Raw genomic sequence first — 25158 nt, 5'->3', positions numbered from 1 at the left:
TTTCAATAACAGATAACCACCATGGCCCCTAGTAGACCCCCACACACATAACAACACAGCCTGTTATAGTCTGTGTTGCTGTGTGTGTGGGGGTCTACTAGGGGCCATGGTGGTTATTTCAAAAATATTACATTTAAAATACCCCTTGTTGTTAAATACCAACTATCAGAATCAGAATACCTTTATTAGTCCCACAGAGGGGAAATGTACGTTGTTACAGCAGAAAAGAGCCACAGACAGCTTAATGTTACATATGTTACATGCATTCAAAAGTACTAAGTAAAAAAAAAAAGTTATGATATAATATAAAATAAAGAGTTACACAATTTACAAAATACACATCCTGTAACAGTTCTTAGGATTGAGCAGCCAGGTATATATTGCACAGTATATATGTACAATATATGCAATATATATATATGCCGATAATAACTGCAATATATACATGGCTGCTAAATCCTAAGAACTGTTACAGGATGTGTATTTTGTAAATTGTGTAATTTTTTTATTCATTTGCCCCAGGTATTCTGATTCTGAAAGGGTCAAGTGGACAGCAACTCACATTTGGGTGGGGTCACCAGCAGGTCGACGGTCTTCTGCGACAGGTTGGGCCACACGCGGGCGATCTCCCGCTTCAGGTCAGCGTCGCAAAGATGCTGCGCCAGGACCCCTGAGGATGGGCCCACAAACATGTCACATCAACTCTGCACCACAGCCATCACAGATTTAAAATCAGAGCCATCAGTCCGGCCACGAGGCATTCTGGATCTGTAGTTTTAGGCGCTCACCAGATGCCAGTTTGATCTCCAGCGCCGTGCGGATCAAGGCCATCAGCGTGGAGGTGAAGTGCACCGTCTTGTCCTCCGCAATGGGCATGTTCATCCTCACCAATCGCTGAGAGGGGTGGGAGCAAAGAGGAGGGACCATGAATCAGGAACACACAACCAACACCACATTAGAACTGAGGCTGGATTAAATAAATAACTACAGTAGAAATTAAAATCGTTTTAAACTTAATTCTTAGTCTTTAAATAATAAATGAATGAATGATTTTCATCTTAAATGATGTCAGTTTATCATCAGTCACCCTACCAGTAACAGTTACCATAAAACAACTGGTGGAAAACCCGTATATAGTTACGAGTAAGGGTTGCAAGGAGTGACTATTTATATTAACGCTCATCCTATACATTTTGGTTCTGATGACCATTTTTTGTCTTTTAGTCTACAAAAAAGAATGAAAAAAGTCCATCCCAATTTTTGATTTCTTTAGTCTGACCAATAGGGTGAATCCCAAAGATATTTAATGTACATTATATGAAACAGAGAAAATCCTCATATTGTCACATTTGAGAAGCTGGAAGCACTGAATCTTTGATTTAAATCTCAATATTTCATAATAATGCTTTCATTTAAGTTTCCTTACATTTCTTCTAAATTAGCCAATGCATATTTTTAAGCAAATGTATAGGTCTCTGCCAGTTTGCCCACCATACACCTTGTTTAAGCTAACAGCAGTAAACACATGAATGCATGGAGTTTAAAGCTGCTGCCGTTGCTATGAGACTTTTGCAAATCCTTCGAAAGCATAGCCTTTTCTGCTAAAAGCTGAAATATGATTAGCCACTGTGCGCTCAGAGAACATGCTAAGCTCTCACTGCTGCTGGAGAAATATAGCAGCATGTCTTTGTTTTGAAAATAATGACTTGGAAGAGAAACAGGGAGGTTGCTGCTGGACAGGAAGCTGTCCATCAAACTGTTACTGTACGCTAACAAGATCAGGTCTCATATTTACTCACATGTCAGATGTAGACTGACTGAGTTATGGGTGGCTGTAATCTCTGCTCCTCTCCAAACACACTGGACGGCTACACTGTCAAAGATAGGGTGGAAATCCACATTCATTGCTCGTTGTGAAAATGTATTTTTAAACACTGTGAGAGGTCCCTCCTTAAGTCTGCTAAATCAAACTGCTGAGGCCTTTCATTAGCTTTAACTGAACTTTAAAATGTGTGCACAGAATGAAGATTGTTCAGAAAACTTCTATAGTGTCGTTAAAATAATGAAATTATTGATGTCCTGAAAAATGAAACCTGAGTTGGTTTTAGAATATTATTATTGTCAACCATTTTGATAAAGATTAAGTAATGTATCAATCAAACATCTAACATTTCTCCAATGTGAGGATGTGCTGCTTTGCTTCTGGTTTATATCAATAGAAATCAGAAATCTTTGGACTTTTTTCGGACAGTTTGTAAACGAATGGATTTATTATTTAATTAAAAAAAGACTTGAAGCCACAGAGGCTTATAGTTATTTAACCACTATTTCTACATTAGGCTTCAGAACTCAAAATGCATCAGGCATTCGTTTTGTAAAAGTAAAAAGCTATCAGCATAAATCCACACCATGCAGGGCTTTGGATCAATGCTTCATTAAAATGATTCACACACACGCAAACATACACACGCACACACATGCATGTTTGAGTTAGTACAACACATTGACAGTGAGGCAGGGGGGGGGGGGGGTAGACACATGTGCTGGATATAGAACTTCTAATTAAAAGAAATAAATGAAGAGCCGAAGGCGCAAGAAAGACCATCAGAAAACATTTGACTAAAAAAAGGAGAAGGGTAGCTGATGGTTTGCATTCTCTTTAAGCCGAGATGAGGGGACAGACAAAAACATTCAAGATGAAGGGATGGAGAGATGGGAGGATTAACTGGAAAGCATCTATGCAAGTGAGTCTTCCATCTTTTCATAGAGAGTAAGAATGACAATTGCAGATCTTGAGCATCAGAACAAATAGAAACACATGAAAAAACACCTATGCATGCTTCACACACACACACACACACACACACACACACACACACACACACACACACACACACACACACACACACACACACACACACACACACACACACACACACACACACACACACACACACACACACACACCACACAACCACACACACACCCACACACCACCACAGAGAAGTTAGAGATAGGAGAAGAAATAAATCCCTCGACAGGGTGACAGAAAGATCATCTAAAGCAGAGAGTGAAGATTAGGCCTGAAGACAGAACGTGAAAATGGAAACAAGAATGTGACGAGGAAACTGTGACTGTCAGGGGAAGATGTGTTCATTAGGGAGGGAGGGAGGGAGGGAGGGAGGGAGGGAGGGAGGGAGGGAGGGAGGGAGGGAGGTTAACAAAGTAGTGGATGGCGAAATATAGAAAAAATAGAGATGGGGAGAAAAACCCTAGCCTTGCTCTCATGTGCTGCGCTCTCTCTCTGTGTACGTCTTTGTTCGTGTCTTTCTCTGCCGATTCACAAAAAGAGGAGTTATATTTGGATATGCGACCGAGTCAGACCAAGACATTTTCAACTGGGGCGAGGGCAGGACTGCCTTAAATGTGATGCATGTGGACAGCTGCGTGGGCGCATGGCAACCATTCACATACTGTAAAGCCTGCATGCTGAGAGGTAAACAGCTGGCTCAGGGACAACCTGAGGATCGTTGACTCTACTAGAAGAAAAGTCTTACATTTAATCATGAAATAAATCATTCAAGTCAGAGCAGAGGCTGCTGAGGAGACGGGGACAATGTTTTTAAATGACTAGCAGTGTTCACTCAATAATGATCGTTGAATACAGAGCCTTAACTAAATAGCTGGGTCATTTCCAAAACGTTACACCTCATTTGATTCATAGTTTAGTCCAATGTTAAATCTCCTTTTAACTCTGGGTTTGGTCGCAACCAGCCGCAGATTCCCAGAGACATTGCATGCCAGATTGCACTTTACAGCTGATTTGGTGTGCAAATGGGAAGTCAGGGGATCCCAATTGTTTTAGCATTCATCCTCTGGGGACCATGAATTCCATGGCAATTTACTGAGACGGATCTGTCCATTGTTTGAAAATGAAATATCATTTTTTTACCAGTTATTTGACAGGGTGCATCTTAAAAGCTACAGTAATTTCTTTATCTCACAGATTTCTAAAGTCTGTTAAGAAGAAAAAACGATTTGGTTAAGACCAATGTTATAAATCTTTGGCTGTGGGAATATAGGGTCTTGCCGTGCAAAGATTTAATCACTTTATGTAGACTTCTGAGAGTTCACAAAATAACATTTGAAGATGCAACCTGGTGATCGATAACAGGTACAAAAATATAAATACATTTACCCCTAAGGTTTACATACAAATCCCGGAGTAACATACTTTCCTGAAGTCATAAATGGGGGTTTGTCTCTACCTCATCCCGAGAATAACTGGCTACTAGACATTACACTTTCAAGATGCCCAAAAACAAAACCTATAAGCTAAGAAGAGGCTCACTAAGAAGTCAAATATTATGGTTTTAACCTCTGATCTATTTGTATTTATCTGTAACATGGCCCTGTTGTAGATGAAATGCACAAAACCCTGGCAGCACAGGGCCAGAGCGTCACAGAGGAACAGAAAGAACAACACAACAGCAGGTCAGAAGAGACGGTGACACACTGACACAAGCCTGAAGATGTTTGACAGGTGGAAGCAGGTGAACCAGAGGTGACTGAGGAGGGGGGAGGATAGGGGGGGGGGAGAGGAGGGAAGGAGTGATTCTACCTTATAGGCGACTCGGGGCGGACATTTCTTTCCCAAACCTAGTGGAGGGGACATGTCGCGAAGCATCTCGTACATGTCACGGTAAGTCATGCGGCCGCTTCCAGGGGGGAAAGATGGTAGGAGGAGGCCATGGAAGGAGGAATGCAGATTTCCCAGGTGAGGAGGGGGAGGGGGAGTTACATGATAACAGAAGGCGGCAAAATCCAAAAGAGAGAATGGGAGGGGGAAAAAGAGGAAAACACAGAAATCCTTGTTAATAAGATTTCCAGGATATGATGATTTGGATACCATCCTGGTTGGATCCAAGGATTCAGGAATGGATCCCAAAGGAGGAGGGAGGGGGAAATGCTCCGGAGGACCCCCTGTGCATAGACGCTGGATGAAGAGGGGAAGATATGCATTTGGGAACGAGAGCGCAATTTATGTTAAAGCCACTGAAAATGGATCTTTTGAGTATCACACATTCACCCGGCTGGCTCTAGAAAGTTTACAGCTTTGATTCCCAGGACAATGGATTCCAAAGGCAACCAAGTCTGGAATCTTCCTAAACCGCTCCAGCAAATATAATCCCCTTCCTCGCTGTGAGCCTTATATTTGCTCTACTCCAATTTCCAATAGATTACTATACTGCATGCAGCAGAGTTGCAGGACTATTTCATGGCAAGAGAAGAAGAAGGATACCGACGTAGTAGGGGTGTAACGGTATCCGTATTCGTCCCGTACCGTCACGGTTCGGACGTCACGGTTCGGCACACGACGAATACGCCACACGACGAATACGCCTTTTTTTTTTACGAGTGGGAAAAAAGTCTGTCATTCAGGGCAGTATCCACTACACTATTTATAATCCAGGGGGCGGTATTGCGCCTAAAAGCTGTTTGCCAGCCGCCCTTAAACAACAAATGAAGAACAAGAAGAAACAACAACAAAACGAACAAAATACAAGAAGAAGAAAAGTTAGTATGGCGATTTCAGATAACACACAGGAGCTAGAACCCACCTGCTTCTTTTAAATCAGCTGTGTGGGAACATTTCGGGTTCCCTGTGGACTACAACAACGATGGAGTGCGCGAGTGGTGGATCGGACGAGCACGGTGTGTCGGCGTTGTTCAATAGCGGTGCGGTATGCTAATGGAACACGCCAACAGCTGATCCCCGCTGTTTTTAAGAAGACAATAGACATGAAAGCCGTGAGACCAAAATAAATAACGGAAGCTTTTGGCATATGTTTTTCAACGACTATGCGCTCTTGAAACACTTTCTTATTATTTATGATGTCATATTTTCAAGACATCCTTTTTAGTTTTACAGCTTGATGAAACCTTTTTGTTTGACATCAGCCATTATAGATAATATGACCATCTGAGTGTGTGTGGTACTGTTTGTGGTTTGTTTTTAACTGTTTAATACAGTTAATTATTCAAAATGTCAGAGTTCCTTATTTTTAAACTGAAACTTGCACTACTGTTCAAAAATAAATAACAAAAAACCTGGAATTATGCATTTGGGAGTTTTTTTTGCTTTTTCTTGTTGTACCGAACCCGTACCGAACCGTGACCCCCAAACCGAGGTATGAACCGAACCGTGACTTCTGTGAACCGTTACACCCCTACGACGTAGTGTATCTAGCTCTGCTTTTCAAAATATTTGTTTCGTTTTTTCCTTTCTCCCACTGAGGTTGGGATGTTTACTCCCAAGAGAAGTGAAATTGAGTTTATTTAGAGACTTCAGTGTTATGCTACAATTCACAGAACAGAAATGACGTGTTTGGAACATACTGAAATAATATCTCAAAAGGAACGAAATTAGTGATTCAAGAGTTTTCTGTTTTTCTCTCTTTTTGCCATGACCCTGAGTCATTGAAATACTTAATAACCCCAGCTGAGGTTCTGCTCAAAGGAGGAGCTGCAGACTTTCAGAGCCACTTTTAAAGGTTGTTTTTATTTCAGAGTCTAAAGATAGATTTTCAGTGGAGTATTTATTTAACATGCCCTCTGTTTCTGCATGCTAAGAGACATTAGCGGTGACCAGAGTGGAAACAAAGCACACAATGCTCTCTTCACTACCCATTCATTTAAAAGCAGGGACATATTTTAGACATGGCATGAGATGCCTCTTGTTTGAGGCTGACTTGCGGCATTGTTTCGTGCACTCTCCATGGTTACCTGCCAACTGGTTAGTGGGGGATCGATGTGTTTCAGTATGCATGTGTGGTCGGGTCATTCTCAGGGAATGAGAACACACTCAGTCCGAAACCATCACAGTCCCATTGAAAACAAAAGGACTGTGTGGGAGTGCAAACCTTATAAGCCACTCTGTTAGGGCACTTCTTCCCCAGGCCCAGGGGAGGGGAGATTAAACGCAACAATTTGTACATATCCTGATAGCATATCCTCCCGCTGTGAAAAAACAAGACATGTTCAACAGTTTAGGTCACAGGTTATGTCATTACTTGAATAATCTGTTAGCAACGAATACACATTAAGGTAGATACTTAAGGAGTTGCAGTATAAAGGAAACAAAGATCTGTATTTTGTGGGGTTCATTTTGACTTTTTTTCTCCACATTTTTCATTTTCCCTCAGGGTTGTAGCCATGAATTACAGCAGTGCCTTTCAGAATTTCCTTTTTTAAAAGAAAGGAAATTATATATTTTTTCATGTGATGTGGAGTAATATTTCATCCTTATTGTTTTTGTTTACAATAGTCATGTATATTATGTGTAAACATGCTGGAATCATCATTTTTATACAACAAAATGTGTAATGTTAAAGTCCCCATTCAAATTCCCCAAATAGCTATGGAGTATACTTTTAAACTAAATAACTTTTGGATGAAGAGGCATCAAATGTTGAAATCAGTTTAAACAGTTTCCCGAGCCTTAAATACTTTTTTCACTGACATATCAATGAGTAAAAGCAGTCGAACACTGGCTGAATGTAACTGTCGGCACATCTCTGAGAGCAGCTCATTTATAGTCAAAGGAAGAAATAATAATTCCTCCCCCGTAATGTCTGTCAGGAGATGGCAATTTTGCATTTCACATCTCACACCTCTCTTGGAGTCCTGACTCGCTGACAAGGCTCCTGTGAAAACTTAATGAGCCTTACATAATCTGAGACAGATTAGGCCTCACACTGTCTCAGGCAGAACTTGATTGTGCCTCAGTCCCGTTAAACACTGACAGTGTGCGGGGCAGAGAGGGCGCAGACATCAACCTTTATTCCCCCGTTAGAGGGATAGAAATGTTCCTCTTCAGTGACAGAGAGAGGAGATTTGGAGCCTGCAGGCTTATAGGCAATGGATGCCGAGCAAAACGCTGGATTTACATGCATCAGTCCGGCCGACAGGAGGCTCGCCACCAGCCTCCGCCAACGCCGCGCTCAGGCTTAGCGTCATCAATTCGCCGCCTCTAAAATGGGATTTCTCCGGTAGTCATCCTGCTGGAACTCGCAGCTTAGAGTTCCCCGTTTGCTATTACACCTCTCATAAACACAAACACCTTGCTATTTTGCACAAAAACTGGCTGATATTGGGGACTATACTGTAGCTGTACAGGTCAGAGGTGAGCAGGAGCACTTACCAGGCAGCAGGGTCGTACTCCGCCCACACGCGGATGAATTCATCGAGGTGATGAGGCCCAAGGATGGAGGCGTCCCTGGTCAGATACTCAAAGTTGTCCATGATGACAGCGACAAACAGGTTCAGCATCTAGAGAATAAAAACAATAGATAAAGTGTCAGATAATTAATGATAACAAGGGTAATTGTTTCTACGGTAAAAATTAGACTTTAAAAAGGATCATATTCATGTTTTTAGTCTACTAGATTTTCTTTTTACTTTATCGCAGGTATTTAAATCACATTGTATGATTTTGCCCATTTCATTTAATACATTTATTTTTAAATAACAGAACAGGAAACTGAAAATATAAATAACCAGGATTTCTCAATTTATAAGGGATTATTTTCATTTTTTAAATCTCTTCAACTGTTTCCACTTGCTGAATTATTTTTGTCTATACAAATCAATTAATATTACACACAATTTTGATTAAAAAGTAAAAATACCTTTGGGAAAATGGTTTACTGTTAGCAGCTCATTTGCATTTTCATATTCTTTAACCGTTTGCATTTTGTAAGCTGTGCTCATTCTAAGCTGACCTTGTTTACTCCAATTAGTGTCTTCGCACAGCATGCTAAAGGATCATTTCAAAGCGCATAAAATCTGGGTGGAAACAGCCATTACATTTCCATATAATATTCAGTACACTCAGAACACGCAGTATGAAAACAGATGGCGTGTTTCCCTTCACACTGACCAGGAAGGAGCAGAGGAAGATGAAGGAGACAAAGTAGAAGTAGGCAAAGTCACTTCCACACTCTTTCCCCACGGTTCCTGTGAGCCTATCACACGGCCGGTTACTGAGACACGCCAACATGATCTCATGCCACGCCTCGCCCGTTGCACTCCTGAAACACACACACAGGAGTTATCGGTTCATATACTGGATTTTTCGGACAGCAACATTTTTTGGAATCTAAAAGCAGGATTACCTGAAGAGAAGAGTCAACGCCTGGAAAAAGGTCTGGAAGTTGTTGTGGTGATTTATTGCGTTCTCTTCATTCAGTTCAATGTTTCCAAACACCTGAAGAGGCAGGAGAGTAGCTGGTTATTGAATGCAACACCAAAAAGGAAAAGTCAACTGAGATTAAAGAGTTCTGCCCACTCCTCAAACTGAGACCCAAACTCAGACCACACCCACGACATTAAAGCGACTGGCTCGGAGTGACATACATATTTCCTTTCCAAAACACTTTGGGCTATATCAGAGGACAGATTTATGCATTTCTTTTTTGTCTCGGTTCATCTCCCTGATTTGAAGTGGGCGGGAGAACATAATGTCATACGTGTTTGCACCAATCAGGATCTAGATTTGTTTTAATAAGAATCTAATGAGAGCTGCATAAACAGCTCTAATCAAGCAGATTCCTTTAAAATACATTACAATTTAAATGTGGTTGTTGCCTATTTATTCATAGTTATATAGTGCTTAAGAAGATGTAAACGGTAATAGGCTTCAAGACTGACCCAACTAAGCCTAGTGTCCACAGATTTCAGACTGAAGACCCCAAACTGTTTTTAATACCAACAATCATTTTTGCATTTTATTATATACATTGTGTTCCTTTTCTTTTGTTTATTTTACAAAGTATGTTATGCATACCTTTTTTAAACATTGTTATGCCTATGCTAGCTTTTGTACGAACAGCTTTGGCTGCACTGTACTTTTAGTCATTAGAGAAAAGGGAAAAGCTGTATTGTTCATCTGAATACATGTGAACTTCTCAATGAAGTCTAAAGTTGTATTTCTTAGATATAAATTCTATCTATGTATTATTTCCCTTATCTGTCACTCGTGCAATATATGCATTATCACAAGGTTGTATCGTCCCAAAGCGAGTCTAGTAAAACAACCCAGAGGTCTCTTTTTAAATATGTATTTGCCCCTGGGCATGTCCACCCTGCTGGCCTGAAACCCCTGGCTGCTGGCCGAAGAGACATCTGCCAGCCGTCAAATATGAATGTAGCATCTTGACCCTGTGCAGTACGACGCCAACGACTAACTTCCTCTGCACCCGAACAGTGACAATGTAAGAAGAATGAAAAGTAGATTATCCTCCATCAGCTACCTGTACAAACACCTGCACAATCTTATGCAATGCGAGGCAATAGACATGCAACATATACTTGTTTTGTGAAATGTTTAATATTACATTTTCACTGAGACTGTGTCAGTATGTGTGGATGCAGCGTTAGCTTTTAAAGGAAATGTGTGTGGTGTTGTTCTGGAGGACATTTACTTAACTACGTTTAAAAAACGCTTAAACAACACTTTAATAGCAACCAGGTGACAAAATAGCTAGCCATGCTTAGCCTAGTCGACAAGTTGTATCTTGACGTTCTATATTCATTATCACAACGTTCTTCTATCAGGACATGTTGTAATGTATCCTTTCTGGATAATGTGACCGCTGATGTAGAATGATTTAATAGTAAAGGTGTAAGCCATCCCAGGCATCTCTGAGAGGAATGCTATAGCAGAAAAAGGTAAAGACAGCTGTTGATGGGGTAACAAGGCTGTGTATCGTACGCAGGACCTCCATACTGAACATCCATCACTGAATCATTACAGTCTAACTTCCTTTAGTCCAGCTGCTCATATTCACAACTCACCTGCATTCCAATGATGGCGTAGATGAAGAACAGCATGGCAATGAGCAGGCAGACATACGGCAGAGCCTGAAAGCAAACAGATGAGTTAAAAGACACTGAGAGACACACACAAGCTCTTTCTTGATCTTTCCGTCTGCCTCTGCACACACACTCACATCTCGAATTATTCAAAGAGGACCAGTGCCCTTGTAAGATTGTACAGTCTTATTTAACACTAGAACCGCCAGAGGTCGCTGTATACCTAAAACCGCCAACGGGTCACATTTACCCGCTATTGATTTTCAAGGTACAATGTTCTTTTATTTATCATACAGAACAGTGAGTTTTGATCGCACAGGGATGAAACTTATACGTTTCTTGGCGGTTTTTTCAATCTGACTTCATATCGACAATGTTTAACAACAGAGGGTGCTACATAACACACTTTCAGGAAAAGTCACGGACTGGGAGACTTGAATATTTTATTGAAAAAAAGTTACATACAATCAAAAAACAGCTGCGGGTAAAATTGACCCCTTGGCGGTTCTAGTGTTAAGAACCTGCGTAGTCAACCTGACCTGCAGGGTCTGTTTTTTTAAATCAGCTATTTTTATCTCAGCGAGGAGGACGCGACCATTTGTTGTAATTAAATAGCCACCTACAGTATTAACACTCTGCTTCTACTGTCCATTTCCATTGGGCTTAAAAGCTCTCACCACTGACATTAAACCTGCTATAAATTCCTTCGACCGTGCCCCGGCGCTCCGCATTTAACTCGACTTGTCCCAGAGGATTTGGAGAGCGAAGCGGCACTCTGTGAAAATCCCAACTACTGTCTGCAAAGAGCTATTTAGATCCATTTGACATAGCAAGTCTGCAGTGTGCTCGGCCTGCTTTTAACGTGCTTTATAGCACAGCTTGTTTTTTTGTGTAACATCATTTTGTTCAACCGTGAATACATCTAACACACAAGCTCAACATTATAACCTATTGAATAACATTTGTATTCCACTTGTGTCTTTCCTGACTGAACTTCTCTCATCGCTTTTGGTGGAACACCTCTTTTGAAATCTGCTACATAAATCAAGTTTCTTACAAGTTGTACACACATATCAAGAGGCACTGTGAGTCTGTGTGTGTAGGTAACTGTGTGTTCACCTTGAAGGACTGAACGAAGGTCCACAGCAGGATGCGGATGGTGTATCCCTGCCGCAGCAATTTGATGAGGCGCGCAGCTCTGAAGAGCCTCAGGAAACTCAGGTTGATCATCTTATCCTGGGAGGCAAAACAAAGACAGTGTGAGGTAATTAACCCAATATAAAAAAGGATCTGAAGACACAAAATAAAACTCTTGGAAACAAAACAAAAAAAGGTATAATTCAAAGCAAAAGAAACACACTCCAAGTTTGTACAGATACAGGTCTGCTTCAGCCCTACTTGGTCTTGTATTACCATTTGCTTATGGTGGCTAACGTTAGCAAAACAAAGGTAGATATCTTTTAAAGTTAAAAAACAGCATTTTCAAACCCCTCAAACATCATCAACTACTTTCTTTTTTATGTATCACTGCGTAGAAGGAACAGCGAATCTATTGACAAGTAGCTTATGACGGCTAACGTTAGCAAACCAGTAGATAGCTATAAGAAGTGACATAGTTAAGGCTACATGCAGAGTAATACTTGTACTATCGCTTCAACCCCTGAAACATCATCAAACAACTCCTTTCTTTCCCATATCTCACTACACAGAAGGGAGTGCGCATCTTTTCAAAATTAGCTTATGGTGGCTCTTTTTTCAACTCATTAGAAACAACTTTCTTTCAAATGTATCACTGCACAAAAGTAAGCACCGATCAATTATTGGACATTAGGTTAATGCGCACAGGTTTGTGGTTGAAGTATGGTTTAAAGAAAATAGTTCCTACATACAAACTACAAACAACAAGGTTGTGGATTATTTTGAGTAACCTGCTCTTGATTTCTGGAAAGAGATATTGCTGTTGAGCTTTTCTAAACTTTATTTTTGTTTACCACAAGCCAAGTGCCATCAAGTTTGACTATATTGGAGAGAAGGCAGACATAACTACGACCGACACCTCCAACACTCGGCAACTCACCCCAAAACTATCCAAATTAATAAAAAGCATTACACAGAAGAGGACATTTTATTTTTGTTTTCCGGTTTGACTGTCACTTGTTATTTTATATATACAGTCTATGGTTCAACATGTCATCCTTAAACAGATGTAGACTGTATTTTTAGGCTCTAAAAGTATTGTTTAACAACCATACAGAGATGTTAGTGATATAGTATAATCTACTTTCAATACAAAACAACCAGACTAAAGACTTCTGCATTTAACTTCAGCTCTTGTCTAACTGAAATTGCTCCAGATTTTAATGATTTTTTAAACCAAACAATCTAACAATTGAATGGGTGTTTTTCTGTAGGATTCAGTAGGTAGGCAATTTAAACTGTGGGAGAAAGAAACGCACACTGACGGGGGAATTGACTATATCAGCGGGCAACAAGAAAAGCCACTTACCGTCTGGAGGTGTCAGATGTGACAGAGGGGGCAGAGTGAGGGCACACACAGCAGAGGATGGAAACAGCGAAAGAGAAAAACACACAGCAGAGGAGAGACAGAAAAGAAGACTAATGATCACATCAACAAGAAGGTCAGACAAAGAAGGAGAGCGATTTTTCCACAGAGAAAGCAACAGAACTTAGCCCTCTATCTCCACAATCAAAAACTGTTCATTCTCCATCTGATTTCAACAGAGGAAACTAAATGCTGCAAATGGTAACAGCAATATTTCTCCGCCTGAAGTCCAATTTATTAATTTGCATTATTTCATTTTTTCTCACTTACAGTTTTCCCTGCTGAGTTTGCATGTGAGGACTGAGACTGTGGGAGCAGAGCAAAGTGTGACTTTCATATTTGTGGTTTTTCAGCTAAAGTGGTTTAAAGAAATTGGTTTTGTTTGAGAGACAATTAAGAGACCCATCTTGAATAACCACAACACATAATACAACACACATAAGTCCTTAAACAATAGGTCAAATGCAACAATTTCCAAAATGTGTCAATACTTCAAAGTTGTTAATTAAATGTTAACGTCTTGATCAGCTTTCTGACATTTTACAAATTACAGCCTAGAAATTACAGAAAAACAAACGGATAATAAAACTAATCATCACTTTTACACTTCTTCTACCTTCCCATTATGTTTTAGCTACAGAGGGTAAAAGGCTTTTATTTGAAGCAGGTTTTAGATTGAAGCCAATTTCGACAAACCATCAGAATTCATTTTAAATTAAGTTCATAAACTTAGATTTGACATTTTACAAAGACCCAGCCATAATAGGGGACCTGGCTTTTATTTGTTTACGTCCTTAATTTGAGAACTTTCGGGAAATCTCCTTCCTGTATCCCAGCATGCTGCAGCAGCTATATGCACTGACTCCTGATCAAATGTACAAAGTGACAGGTACAGGTAGCGACTGATGTATGTAACGGAGGACAGAAGAGCTCTTACCTTAATCTCTGTCACCAAGATGTCCGTGATGCTCCCCAGCACGGTCACAAAGTCAAACACGTTCCACGCTGCTTTCAGGTAGTTCTGAAACACAAGATGAGTTCATTCAAACGTTGTTATGTTTCTGAGTGTTTTCGGCATTATTTGTTGTGCTTTTCATATTTGAATTAAAGTGTGAAACTGTTCAAACTAGGGCTACAGCTTTGATTTGTTATTTTTGAGCAAGAAATGACTAATCTGATCAAATAGCTTGTTTTGTCACAACACAATGACTGCAGTTATGAAGCAGTACATAATCAGCGTACTGTGATAAAAAAACATTAGTTTAAAAACCTCAACTATTAGTTGATTGTCAAAATTGTTGCAGATTATAATTTTTTAGATTCTATTAAATTACTTTTAATCAAACCCACGACTTTTGATGACTTCTTGACCTCACACATTTTTAATAAATCTTTTTTTTCAAACTTTGAATAGTTACCCAGCCTATCTATTTCCAATCACCGTATGTCAACATTTCGGTAGATTTCATATAGAATTAGATATAATCAGTGTCATAAAACTGTCTTTGTAAAACAAAAGCGCACAACCTGTGCAAGAACTTCTCATATTGCACAGTTTACAGTCTTGGAATTTGTTTACTTCCTGTGTGTCAAAGAATAGATTTCAAAATACTGCTGCTGGTTTATAAAGCTTTGAATGGTTTAGGCCCAAAATACATTTCTGACCTCCTGCTAAATTATGAACCATCCAGATCTCTCAGGTCTTCAGGGACTGGTCAGCTTTCTGTCCCCAGAGTCAGAACTAAACATGGTAAAGCAGCGTTCAGTTATTATGCTCCAAATATCTGGAACAAACTCCCAGAAACCTGCAGGTCCGCTGCAACTCTTACTACTTTTAAATCCAGGCTGAAGACTTTTCTTTTTGTCGCTGCTTTTAATTGAACTATTCATATCTTAGACTGCACTGTAACTTTTATCCATGTATTTTTTCTTTTAATGTTTATTTTATTAGCTTTTCTTTTTAATGACTGATTTGAAATGCCCTTTTCTTAATGTCTTTCATTTTTTGTAAAGCACTTTGAATTGCCTTGTGTCGAAAAGTGATATATAAATAAACTTACATTTCCAAATGTGGAGATGCAAAAGTTGCATGGGGTTAGGCAACATTTCGATAGATGGAAAAATAATATCGCAAGAACAAAACAAAATAAATAATACATACAAACACACCAAAACACACAGAGCTCTAGACATTCCCTTGGGCACACTTATTTGTATGTACATATACAACACAACAAATGCTGAAACAATCCCCTGCATAAATAAATATCCGCCTGCAGCCTGGCTCCCTGCAGACCGGTCAATCCTCCTCCTCCTGAGGCTGCAGCGAGGAGCAGCAGAGTGTTTAGACCAGCTGATGCGAGTCCATCCGTCTGGGCTTAACAGCTAAACAGGTGGAGGCCAGTGGTGTGTGAGAAAAGCCATTTAATAAATGGGCCTGGTAAATGGAACGGAGTTGAAGATGAAATGCCTCGCTGCGGGCCAGACGGCCCCATGTTGAGGGAAGATTTATTATTTCTCATCCCTTCTTTTTCTTTCTAGTCTGTCTTCATAGTTCCTGAATTTGAGACTTTAAACCTTTTCTTAGACCGTTTTGTGACTTCTCACCCATCCTCTGCAAAAACCTTTTGTACTTTAGCACAAACAAAATCACAATCCCTCAGACATCTCTTCAAGTGTGATTAAGTCTTAGTTGCTTCATTAAAAAAATACCCTCTGCGTCTCTTTAAGTACTAAAGACGATCTAAACATCTGCTTTTAGCATTCACAAGGCAGGCATTTAATGAACTGAGCAGTGAGAGCATCTTGATGCAGGCGTCACCCTCAGCCTGATTTACATTTCCAAAGAGAGATTTCCCGCTCGTGTGTAAACAGAAACACAATACAACAGTGAATAATGTTATGGTGTGAGCAGGGCCCGGCGCAGCATACGGGCTCACCAGCGGGCCGAAGGCAATAATCTTGAGGAAGCACTCCAGTGTGAAGAGGGCTGTGAAGAGGATGTTTAAGTATTTCAGCATGGACTCGTACAGGTCTGGAGCGGGGTAGCACTGAGGACAGAAGACAAAAACTGACATGATTTCTGTTGCATCCTTTACCCTTATTTAATGTTCACATGAGATAGCATACAGAAAACTGAAAATGCAACCAGCACTCGAGACCAATTATATTTGATTGCTCAGATGCACTCAGGACCTTTAAAGGATGCACATATATTCGTCAATCACAGCTGCATACATACATTTTAATATATCATCAGTAAGCGCTGTGGGAGGCTGATCTGAGACTTCACAGATTCCTAACCTTTCAATCACTTAGGAATTTGTCACATTTGTTCACAGATAAAGTTGTAGGTTAAAAAATAAGAAATGGTTTTATGACATTATTATATATTATTTTGGCAGCACAGGACAAACCGATGGAACAGCACTTTAGTCAGTAACAAACTTAATCTACTTTGACTTTAATCTTTGCTTTCACACGGTTTGTACTTTGTTGGAAGTCAACCTCTTTACATCTCTGTGTGAAGTTTGTACTTCTTCCTTTAACAAAGATGTGCCTGGTTGTCTGAAATGTTTCTCAAATTAGCAGTATAAAAAACATGCTGGTACAATAGGATTTCTCATTGGGAAATATGAATGTGTCTTAATGAACAGTATGTCAAGTGTCTAGGTTTAAATTATTATGATGAAATTACACTAACATTAGACTATACATTTGAAGTCCCTGTCTTGTCATGTGTTGACTAAACATGATTTCTTGAATCAGTCCATATCTAAATAGTTGTTTATTACAAGTGTAAGGGAAACTTCTGTAGCAATGGAGAGTCAGGACTCAGAGAGACACGAGGAGAGTTGGAGCTTTGATGTCAAACACTGATGGTTTATTACGAGTATCGGCCGGAGGACTCACATCACAACTCACACAGCCAGAGGTTCTGACTGCACGGGAGAGTTGCCACGTCAATTCTGAAGCGCCTCTCTTTTGCTAGACCTTTTAAACTGGTTCACAGAGTAATCAACATAGTGGGGGAGATAAACTAAACATCTGGGAACACTAGAGATAGCCTAAACATCTGGGGACACTAGATCACTTGTCTGACCCTCATGGCCTCGAAGATTACACCTTGGAGTCCACAAACACCGAGAAGGAAGTGTTCCAGCGTTCTCACAACCATAAACCATTTGTGACCGAGAGTTGCCCGGTCATAAACATAAAGCTGGAGCAGCACATTCCTTAAGGGAGATAACAGACGTCAGGGTTGGTCATAAACGTCAATCTAGGAGTAAAGGAGAATTATTCCCCAACAACAAGTACATTTTTTTTTAGATAGAGGAAAATCAGCCAAATCATTTAATTCAAATAACTTGTTTTCCAGTGTATGAACCCAACACATCTCTAAAATCATGTTCACAATCGGACAAAGAGTTGAAAATCTGACAGATTGTTAGATATGTAAATGAACCTCAAACCCCCCCAAGCGAACACAGCTCCTCCAAGTAATTGCCAAGTCACGAGCATTTCTCCCTGCAAGCTCTGTTCTGCAGGAGTTTCACAGTGGTGTGAGGGTGCCGCTTGATTTTTCAGTGTTGACCGTGTCTCAAGGCCAGGGCAGCGCTGTTGTCGTAATTGCATCCCTGCCATAAGAGCTAAATTATTAAATAGTACAGATTTATGGAAACTGCTTCTGCAATCCTCCTCTTTAATATTTAAACAGTGTGCTGTATCATATGTGGAGCCGAAGTTGTCTGAGCCAACTTTTTCTCTGGCAGAGTTGGATCTGAGAGGAATGACTGACCTTCATCATCAGCACGACTGTGTTCAAGGCGATCAAAGACATGATGGCGTACTCGAACGGGGGCGACACCACAAACTTCCACATCTTGTACTGGAAGGACTGCTTGTTCGCCGGCATGTATCTGGTTAGCGGCTTGGCGTTGATGGCAAAGTCGATACAAGCCCTCTGTTTGAGGAGACAAAAACACATGTATGAATCCACTCCAAGCAGGAACTTCCCACTGTGCATCATAAAAGATAGAAGTGCTGGAAAATCATAAAAACATATATAAGACAGCTGGCACGCAACGGGGAGGTTTTTCCAAGAATGTTGTGATATCAAACAATGAGACTACAATTTGAGGCTTTCTGATCACAAGCCAATACTTTACAGACAAAGAGCAGCATGATTGTACAAAGTGTGTGTGAAGTGGAGATGAAGAAAGTGGAGAAGATAAACCCCACTGCTTTGTTTCACTGATTTGCTTTGTTTGAGGGGAATCATGTTGGACGTAATGCCTGGAAGTGATGTTCAACATGTGCTTGGATTTCTATCGAAGAAACATTTTCAAGCACCAGCGCTTCTTTAGAAATAATCAGTGTGTGTTCTTGGGAGAGGTTTTTTTTCAGGAGAATAAACAACAAAGGGCATAATTTAGTTTCCACTGTTCTCCCACCTCGTTCTTCTCCAGGCTGCACTCCGACATGGCCTTGTCTCCCTGCTCCTGGAAAGTGATGATGATCAAAGCCACAAATATGTTGACGAAGAAGAAGGGAAACACCACGAAGTAGACCACATAGAAGATGGATGTCTCCATGCGGAAGCCGGGGCTGGGGCCCTTGTCCTCGTAGGTGGCGTCCACAGAGTGCTTCAGGACCCTGGAGAGAAAAAACTGATGAGCTGCAGAGAAGAACAAACTCAAAACGCAATTTCTAACATGTGATGGCCAGCTAATGATTGTTTTTCCTGCTTAAAAACGTCAACAATTCATTTATAATAAAAATGTTATACCAATTAACTACATCATCTTTTTAAAATGTGATACAGGCTCTCCAAATCTTACTTTGTGGGCATCAGACCAAGCGCTAAATACATTTTACACAATGTCCAATTAAATGCGATTCCAAATCTCTGAAGAGAAACAGCTAACCAGCTTGCCTCATCAACACTTTTCTCTGTATATACTTTATTAATCCCCGTGGGGAAATTGTTTCTCTGCATTTGACCCATCCTAGTGTAGGAGCAGTGTGCTGCCATTTTGAACGGCGCCCGGGGAGCAGTGTAGGGAACGGTGCCTTGCTCAGGGAAACCTCGTAGCACTTGGTCTTGCCGGGACTTGAACTGGTGACCTTCCAGTTACCAAGCCAAGTCCCTATCGACTTCGCCACCACCGCCAGACATACACACACACTCCTGAAAGAAGCTTGATAAAACAACAGTGAGTGAAATGCGTCTAGAACTATCCAGGAAACCAAAAAGGTCTAATCAGCCTGCCTGTAGGTCAGGAGCCATCAACATTTGGAGGTGAGGGCCCACAGATGATTACAGATGTCTCAGTGAGTTATTGAGGGCTCTGACTCTCCTGCTGGGATGCCAAGTGTTTGTTGGTTCTGTGACACTTGAGCACTGTCTGCACACTTTTCATTAGTCGGCTCATAATATGTGGCTGTGTGTGAAGCACTATGCAACTTTTAAGAATTTCCCCAAAGATACTTCATCAAGTACCAAAACATTATGGTTGGCGATGAGGTCATGTTTACAGAGTTCACATCAACGCCCTGGGAAGGGGACATTTCTGTAAGCTTGACAAGTTGTGACATGTTTGACAATGTGTGCACGGCTGCCCATGTGACCTTACCTTAAATCCAAATGTATTATTGGAACTATGTAACATAAATAATACATATAAAACATAAACAGTCATTTCCAATCTTTAAAATCCATCCCATATGACATGAATGCAGCATTAAGGCGGACATTAGACCTTGGTATATTCATTGTCAGTTGCACACTTTAGAGCAGTGGTTCCCAACCTGGGGGGCAAAAGATCCCGGGGGGATCGCCAGGCCTCAGATGATTTGAGGCCAAATATTATATTTTTTAATTTTTTTTAATATAATTGTAACTCAATACATGATTGTCACTAAAAGCCTTGTCTCTTCATTACAATACAATATAAAAAATAATTGATTAATTCATTTGAATAAAAATGCAAGTTAGTAGCTATTAAAGGCATAAAAATACAAAAATGTATAATTGTTTCTTTGATATAAATGTTTCTTCTGCCCGTAAAGTGTCCAAACCAGGCTTTGCTGGATAAGCGCATTTTTAAAACATAGTCATTGTCCATGCCGGTTTCAGTTGGATTATTTGTCACAGTTGCTCCGATCAGATCGGTCTCCTCCATTTTGTAGATTATTTACGACTTTTGAATCCACTTAAACACAACGGCAAAATCCGGCTTACTTTGAGCACGTGTTTTAAACAGTTTAATCCCTTTGTGTTTCCACTTGCGCCGTCCCTTAATTTCTTCATACAGCGGGAATCCAAATGAATTAATCCTGAGTCCAATAACCATCAAAGTCACTCCAATAGTGCTCCTTAATTACGCTTTCATCCTCCTTTAACAAAATACTTCACATTCATCCCCCCCCCCGTGAGTGTGTGTGTGTGGGGGGGGGCGGCCCTTCCAACAGGAGTCATTTGGGGGGGCTCTTGGGAAAAAAGGTTCGGAACCACTGCTTTAGAGGACTCTTATTGTGCTGCACTGCTTGATTAAGAGTGATTTTAGATGATCATGACAAGCGTTGTCATTTTAACAACTTACTTTTGATCATCGGGTAGGTACAATAAATTAAATAAACAAAAAGCCATCAACGGTCCTTGACAGAGAGCATGATGTTGATGGTAATCTCTTATGTCAGACACAGAGTGGCAGTCTGAAGATATCTATGCATGAGCCTTGATTGCATCTTCAGAGAACGCACAGTAATCAGACCTGTGAGAAATCAGTTTCTGTACCATCCACCTGCAGGTGTGCTGAGTGCATTTCACAGCAAGCTGCTGAAGGAAACGATAACATGAAGAACTCAAGAATACTTGAACTACTTAAGTTTTGATAACAAAACCTCAGTGATGTTGATCAGTTTCAGATGTAGCTTATGATTGATGAGTAGGGAAACACGAATGAGGTGATACACAGGTTGTCTTTACTTACATTGGCCAGCCCTCTCCCGTAGACACGGTGAAGAGCGTCAGGAAGGCCCAGAGAACGTTATCGTAGTGAAACTCGTACTTCTTCCACTCTCTGGGCTGAGCTTCCACACCATCACGGTTGAAGTCCAGAAACTGACCCCTGAGAGACAGGAATCAGGGGGAACATATAGATAATGTCCGTATAGAATCTCGTGTTAGCAAATGTAAAACACCATGTCTGAATGTAGAGAACAGTACCTGCAGTCTTTCTCCAGACCCTTGGACTCGTCAGTGCAGTAGAAGAATTTCCCCTTAAAGAGCTGCACGGCGATGACAGCGAAGATGAACATGAAGAGCATGTAGACGATGAGGATGTTAAGAACGTTCTTCAGAGAGTTCACGACACAGTCGAACACCGCCTGGAAAACACACACGTAATGACATCAGTCAATGTACATGTAAACCACTGCATTGATGTGCAATCTCTCCCATTGAAGCGGAAACTTAACTGGTTCATTAGTTACTGTTCAAATGCCTTCATATGTTTAGGGCTGTGTTTATGTTATATACCGTTGGGTAGTTTAATCGACTGTACAGCGATGCAATGTTTGTAGATTTGCGATGATGCAGGTATTCAGCGAAACAAGAGTATTTTAAAAGGGTTTATTAAGCTCAAAAAGTAGGAGACATGCATAAAGGAACACTTCATCCTTCACACAATCAAAATCATTCAAAAATTAATTTGGCTCTTTTTCCCGGAGAAGCAAAGGAATTAAAAAAGGTGTCTAACAAATGTAGTACAGTATGTGAATGATTGTTATTAGTTTTATTCGACTACTGCTTATTTACTTGCTTACTACTTATCTCCAAAAAAAAAAGGGAACTGCTTCTGAAACCACAGATAGTTTCTAGACAACTCAGATGTGTAGGAGCCGCATTTAAGTTTATTTTGTTTTGATTTATTTGGAACCTTTATTAATGCATTTTTCTGTTTCAGTGAGAGGTGCGCTTTGCTCAGGTGAAGGGGCGGGGCTAAAGCTTTAAATTGGAGGTGCGGTGTGTGACGGGAGAGCAGCAGGCAGCAGCAATACCGTCATTGACACGCAGACGCAACTTATGTTTAGTAGAAGACGGATTATTAGGTCCGATCTGCTGTTTAAGTTTACGTTACATATTGTTTTCCTATTTTGTTTGCTGGAAATAAACGTTGAAAAACAACCGAAACGTCCAGTGGATTTTGTTCTGCGAGTCTAACACTGCTTCCCATGCCCAAGCTCTACATGTGGCCAAGAACAATAACTTTTGAGGTATCGAGTTACAAGACAAACTTTTTGGGATTTTGGCCACTACAGATGTCGAACAACTCTTTCACCCGGACTCAGACCTGTTTTAACCCAGATGTCTAGACCTCTTATGACCTGCAGACTACCAAATCACTGCTGACTGAGAACATGAACGCACTTGTGCATGAGTCTCTCTTCATGTCTGCCTGCCTGTCAGTCTCTCTCTCTCCATCTCCTTTCTGTCAGCCTGTGATCTCTCAATAAGATGGACGCCCTGACTATCTCTCCTGACATGCATGCAATCTAACCAATGAATATGCTGGCTGTATGAATGATGGCCAGGCTTTTGTCTCCAGAGAGAGGACAGAGCATAGTCTGTCAAGCGGCTCTGCTCAATTCTCCAAGAAGAGATGTGGGTGAGTGTCCGTCTGCCAGCTCTGCTCTGCCTCAATCATGTCACTCGCTTTGCTCCAATCAGATCTCTGGTTTTTTGTCAGATGCATTACTTTCAGTTGATCAGCTCATCATGCAGCAGAGGGAAGCTGTCGTCTCTGCATCAGAGAGGCTCTTTCCTTGATGAGGGTCATGATTTATTCATTTAAATAATTCACTCCACACACAATGCTTGAGATTCTTTATCATAAGCCCCTATGTATAAGTTCAACATGTTGGACTTTGACACACCCCAGTGGTTGCATCAAAACATATTTCAACTGGGATTCTATGATGTTAAAGTGATGCCATTGGCGTAATTGAAAAACTATGAATTATATACAAAGGTGTTGCATTGTTACATTTGAACGTTTCTTTGCAAAATGTGAACCATCTTTTGGGAGGTTTCTTTGCTACTTAACACTCAGAGATTAGCTCATATGCATGATAATCATATTTAACTGAATGGCAATGTTCAGCAATAAAAGAGGAACATTGTGACAAAACTGCAGATAAAGATATTAAGTATACTTTTCATTTAAAAAAGAAATCCTTAATGGTTATAACATAAAATAAAAACTTTGAAAAAACGGCAAAAGAAAAAACAAATCATTTCTTGTTATTAATAACTACTGTTATGCGACTATTAGGAGGTGTTTCTTTAAGGTATGCAGTAGGTAGCGTTATTTTTCCAGTCAGGCCACTATAACACTTTTGAAGACAAAGAGGTTTGCAAAATTACGAGGTCATTAAAAGAGCATCATCCACGTGTATTTTTCATTAGAATTGTTGCGCTATTTCAAGACTTTTGAGAATTGTCTGCTTTTCCACTAAAGGGTTTTCATGCGTAAAATCGAAAAATAAGCAATACAAAGGTGAACAGGAGCACACCTAATGTGTATGCTCACTGTGTTCCCCATGCTTGTATTGCCAATATGTATATGCTCACTTTTATTTTTATTAATTTCTTATTTCATAGTTATTTTTATCTTGACTTTATTTTTGATTTTATTAATCTGTGTGAATCTGTGCTGTCCTGTTCTTCCAACCCAGGCTCACGGCATTTCGTGTTATAGTCACAACATTTATTTAATCTATTGATTCGTGTTCACCAACACGATTTTTGCATTTGTTTCGTGTCACACAGAACGATTTTAAAAGCAATGTATTTCTATTGGTAGTATATTTCGTGCCTGCACCACGACTTTTTGTCCGGTCGGGTCTTGGAAGACCAGAAGCTGTGTGGTTCATAAAAACATTTCCTTACTCAATATCTTACCCTAAGCCTCTTATTTTAAATTGTATAATGTCGGAGTTTTTTTGCCGTCCGCGAGGAAAATAAATGGGGCTAGAAATGGGAATACTGAAATCTGTATTTTAAAAAAAAAAGAATTCCTTTTAAATGTGTTATTATTTGGTGCAGGCACGAAACATACTACCAATAGAAATACATTACTTCTAAAATCGTTCTGTGTCAGAATACTGAAATCTGTATTTTTTTAAATCTCTTTTTCCTTCAAATTCGCTATTATTTACATTGCTTTTAAAATCGTTCTGTGTGACACGAAAAAAAATAGAAAATCGTGTTGGTGAACACGAATCAAGATACATTTCGTGACTATAACACGAAATGCAGTGAGACTGTGTTGGTTCTTCACCCTTACCCGGTTGCTGTTTGAACTACTGCATTTCCCGACAGGGATTAATAAAGGTACATCTTATCTTATCTTAATAACAGACCTTCTTCTGCTTATTAGCGTGACCATCTGTTGGAGTTTGTTGTCAGTGATCATCGTTAGCAAACATAGCTTGTTGCTAAAGAGATATACAGCTAACTATGCTACAGAGAAACAGAAGCTACAGTAACAAAAAGGATGTAGTTAGGAACGTTTTGTATGGATCATTTGACACTTGTTTTCTCTCTGACTGCTTTAATTGCACTTTACGACTTACATGAATACATGAAGCTGCTGTGAAGCCATGCTAACTAGATGAGCTGTTCTTAACAAAGAAGCAGCTATAATCTTTTCACT

At 40.2% G+C, this 25158-nt stretch overlaps 1 protein-coding gene across 13 annotated transcripts in view; it reads right to left on the bottom strand.

Moving 5' to 3' along the window:
* LOC117562351 (voltage-dependent N-type calcium channel subunit alpha-1B-like) overlaps positions 1 to 25158 on the bottom strand; it is a gene marked incomplete at its 5' end in the record, with an annotated part of 79096 nt that overhangs the window by 17456 nt on the left and 36482 nt on the right. For 6 of the 13 annotated variants that reach the window (XM_034240163.1, XM_034240166.1, XM_034240168.1 and 3 more), the window contains 15 exon segments: positions 563 to 670; positions 789 to 894; positions 4622 to 4718; positions 8204 to 8331; positions 8942 to 9092; positions 9177 to 9268; positions 10858 to 10923; positions 11995 to 12111; positions 13382 to 13384; positions 14376 to 14459; positions 16378 to 16488; positions 18237 to 18401; positions 18892 to 19093; positions 21433 to 21570; positions 21669 to 21829. In XM_034240163.1, coding sequence (XP_034096054.1) covers positions 563 to 670; positions 789 to 894; positions 4622 to 4718; positions 8204 to 8331; positions 8942 to 9092; positions 9177 to 9268; positions 10858 to 10923; positions 11995 to 12111; positions 13382 to 13384; positions 14376 to 14459; positions 16378 to 16488; positions 18237 to 18401; positions 18892 to 19093; positions 21433 to 21570; positions 21669 to 21829 — 1729 coding nt within the window. 13 annotated transcript variants of the gene reach the window in all.

Source organism: Gymnodraco acuticeps, unplaced genomic scaffold (assembly GCF_902827175.1).
Source record: "Gymnodraco acuticeps unplaced genomic scaffold, fGymAcu1.1, whole genome shotgun sequence".
In the NCBI taxonomy this organism is placed as follows: Eukaryota; Metazoa; Chordata; class Actinopteri; order Perciformes; family Bathydraconidae; genus Gymnodraco; species Gymnodraco acuticeps.
The sequence above is the reverse complement of the archived record's forward strand: the minus strand, read 5'-3'. Positions and strand labels throughout refer to the sequence as shown.